The sequence below is a fragment of the Buceros rhinoceros genome, unplaced genomic scaffold, assembly GCF_000710305.1.
Source record: "Buceros rhinoceros silvestris isolate BGI_N320 unplaced genomic scaffold, ASM71030v1 scaffold3996, whole genome shotgun sequence".
Classification (NCBI taxonomy): domain Eukaryota; kingdom Metazoa; phylum Chordata; class Aves; order Bucerotiformes; family Bucerotidae; genus Buceros; species Buceros rhinoceros.
The window spans coordinates 41138-43228 of NW_010417969.1; the positions used below are offsets into that span (position 1 = coordinate 41138).

The following is a 2091-nucleotide window of genomic DNA, read 5'->3' on the forward strand; positions in this document are numbered from 1 at the left end:
CCTCCCACAGGTGTATTTGTAGCCACAGTTTTGAGGCTTGCCGGGTTGCGGATCATTTTATCAAGGGTGTTAACTATCTCGGTGAAGCGCGGGCGGGTGTTGCGATCCTTCTGCCAGCAGTCCAGCATCAGCTGGTGCAGGGCAGCGGGACAGTCCATGGGCGGTGGGAGCCGGTAATCCTGCTCAATGGCGTTGATGACCTGCAGGGCAGTAGGGGAGAAAGCAGCACGTGAGGACAAGGGAACACGGCAGCCACCGTGTGGGTGAGCCACCCGCACCGCTCCTCTCTCCAAGCCGAGCTGCACGAGCAGGCAGAGGTGCTACAGGCAGTGCTGCCACAGGCCGGGAAGGCAGCCGCCAGCCCATTTGATCATCAGCAAAGGGAGAAGGAGGAGACACTCCCAGCTCCAGTGGAGCTGGGTCTCTCAGAGGTTAATCTCCGCTCTGATGATCCGCACACTACAGTTCCTCCCGGCAGAGAGCTGCCACTCATTATCTCAGCACATCACATCAGAGTACAGCAGTCAAACTACCAAAGCTCTTTCCCCACTCATAAACCCTCTGAACATTTTCAAAGGCCCTGCAGCTTCCTGAAGTCCAATTACCAGCCCACCGGCTTTTCTTTCCAATTTCCCTTCTTGCATCCTCTCACTCGCCAGCTTGTTTCATCTTGAAAACCGAGCACTGCCAAGGCTCCAGGAAGGAGGAGACAGCTATTCAGGCAGGGCTTTCTTCTGAGAACGAGCCCCACACAGCTCTGGGGGGTGTGGGGGTGGGGGTGTGTGTATGACCCCCAGTGCTTACATCTTGGTTGGACATGTCCCAGTAGGGTCTCTCTCCAAACGACATCACCTCCCACATGACAATGCCGTAGCTCCAGACATCGCTGGCCGAGGTGAACTTGCGGTAGGCGATGGCCTCTGGTGCTGTCCACCTGACAGGGATCTTCCCCCCCTGTGTAAAAAGGGAAAGCAGCTGAGAAATGTCTCCCTTGGCAGAGGAGCCCAGACACCTGCCATCCACGTTCAGGGCCATCCCTCACACCCCTGGCCATTGGTCCCTGGGACCCTGCTGAGGAGTGGGCAGGTGATATCTGATGGGACGAGTAGTCAGGATCCAAGAACACCTCCATGAAAAAGAGTTCATCCATGGGTTTACCCCACTCAGGTGTCACCCCCAAGTGACACCCTCTTGCTCCAGCTGTCTTGCAGGACCCAGCACATCAGTGGCCTGTCCCCAGGTCCCTTCCCAGGGAAATATCAGATGATAAAGGCTATGCAGGACTGCGCCAGTGTTCATCTCAGGTAAGGAGCCACAGGTATCCCTATCCCTTGGCCATCAATGGAAACAGAGTCTAACCTAAGAGTATCTTAATCCTCTGCGGTATCATCTGGGCTCCCACAGCTGCTGGAAGGTCCTTCCAGTCTCACCTTTGGGGTGGCAGGCAAAAAGCTAAATACCTTTAAGCCCCAGAGGAGACTTGGAACACACTGAAATGCACAGTATTTACTTGGGGCAGAACTGCATTGTAAATCATCTAGCACAATTGTTTTCCATAGCCTTTCCGACAAAGCGTCAGCTGCTGTTGAAGGATGAATGGCAAAAAATTTGATTTGAATAACTACAAAGGGAGAAATTAACTGCTAGGTTGTTTTTCCTGCCTTTTCCCCAGAGCAAAAAACCTGTTGTGGGAGGTAGAGTGATGTAATCGCAGCACAGCATCACTTCCCAGCTGCTGGGTAAGTCTATTATGGCCTAAATTAAATAAAAGCACAGATGAGATAATCTCTTTTATCTCTAAAGGTGGGGAAAGGCTACTTGACGCCTGCCTCATCCCAGCACTTACTGCTGGGGTCTTTGAGCAAAAAGTAAGTGATGGGTGTCTGTTCGAAGGCCTGCAAGACCGGTCTGGGCAGGGAGTGGGACATGTCTGTGGTGGGGGAGAACATCCCACAAGGAGGGGATGAGGAGCAAGGGGCTGCAGCTGAGCCAAAACACAAAGTCAGCCTTAAAGGCATGTCCATGGACATTTCCCATTTTGGAGGCTGGAGCTGGCCCCAGTGCCTAGGCGCAGCTCGACAGCCCAAGACA

The 2091-nt window shown here is 53.6% G+C and overlaps 1 protein-coding gene across 3 annotated transcripts in view; it reads right to left on the bottom strand.

The window, feature by feature from the left end:
* The window catches only part of EPHB1 (EPH receptor B1), a 49489-nt gene that overhangs the window by 1282 nt on the left and 46116 nt on the right, over positions 1-2091 (bottom strand). For 2 of the 3 annotated variants that reach the window (XM_010138345.1, XM_010138343.1), the window contains exons 13-14: positions 805-954; positions 7-200 (exon numbers count right to left, since the gene is read on the bottom strand). In XM_010138345.1, coding sequence (XP_010136647.1) covers positions 7-200; positions 805-954 — 344 coding nt within the window. The remainder of the gene's footprint in view (positions 1-6; positions 201-804; positions 955-2091) is intronic. The other variant, XM_010138344.1, reaches the window with a different exon arrangement.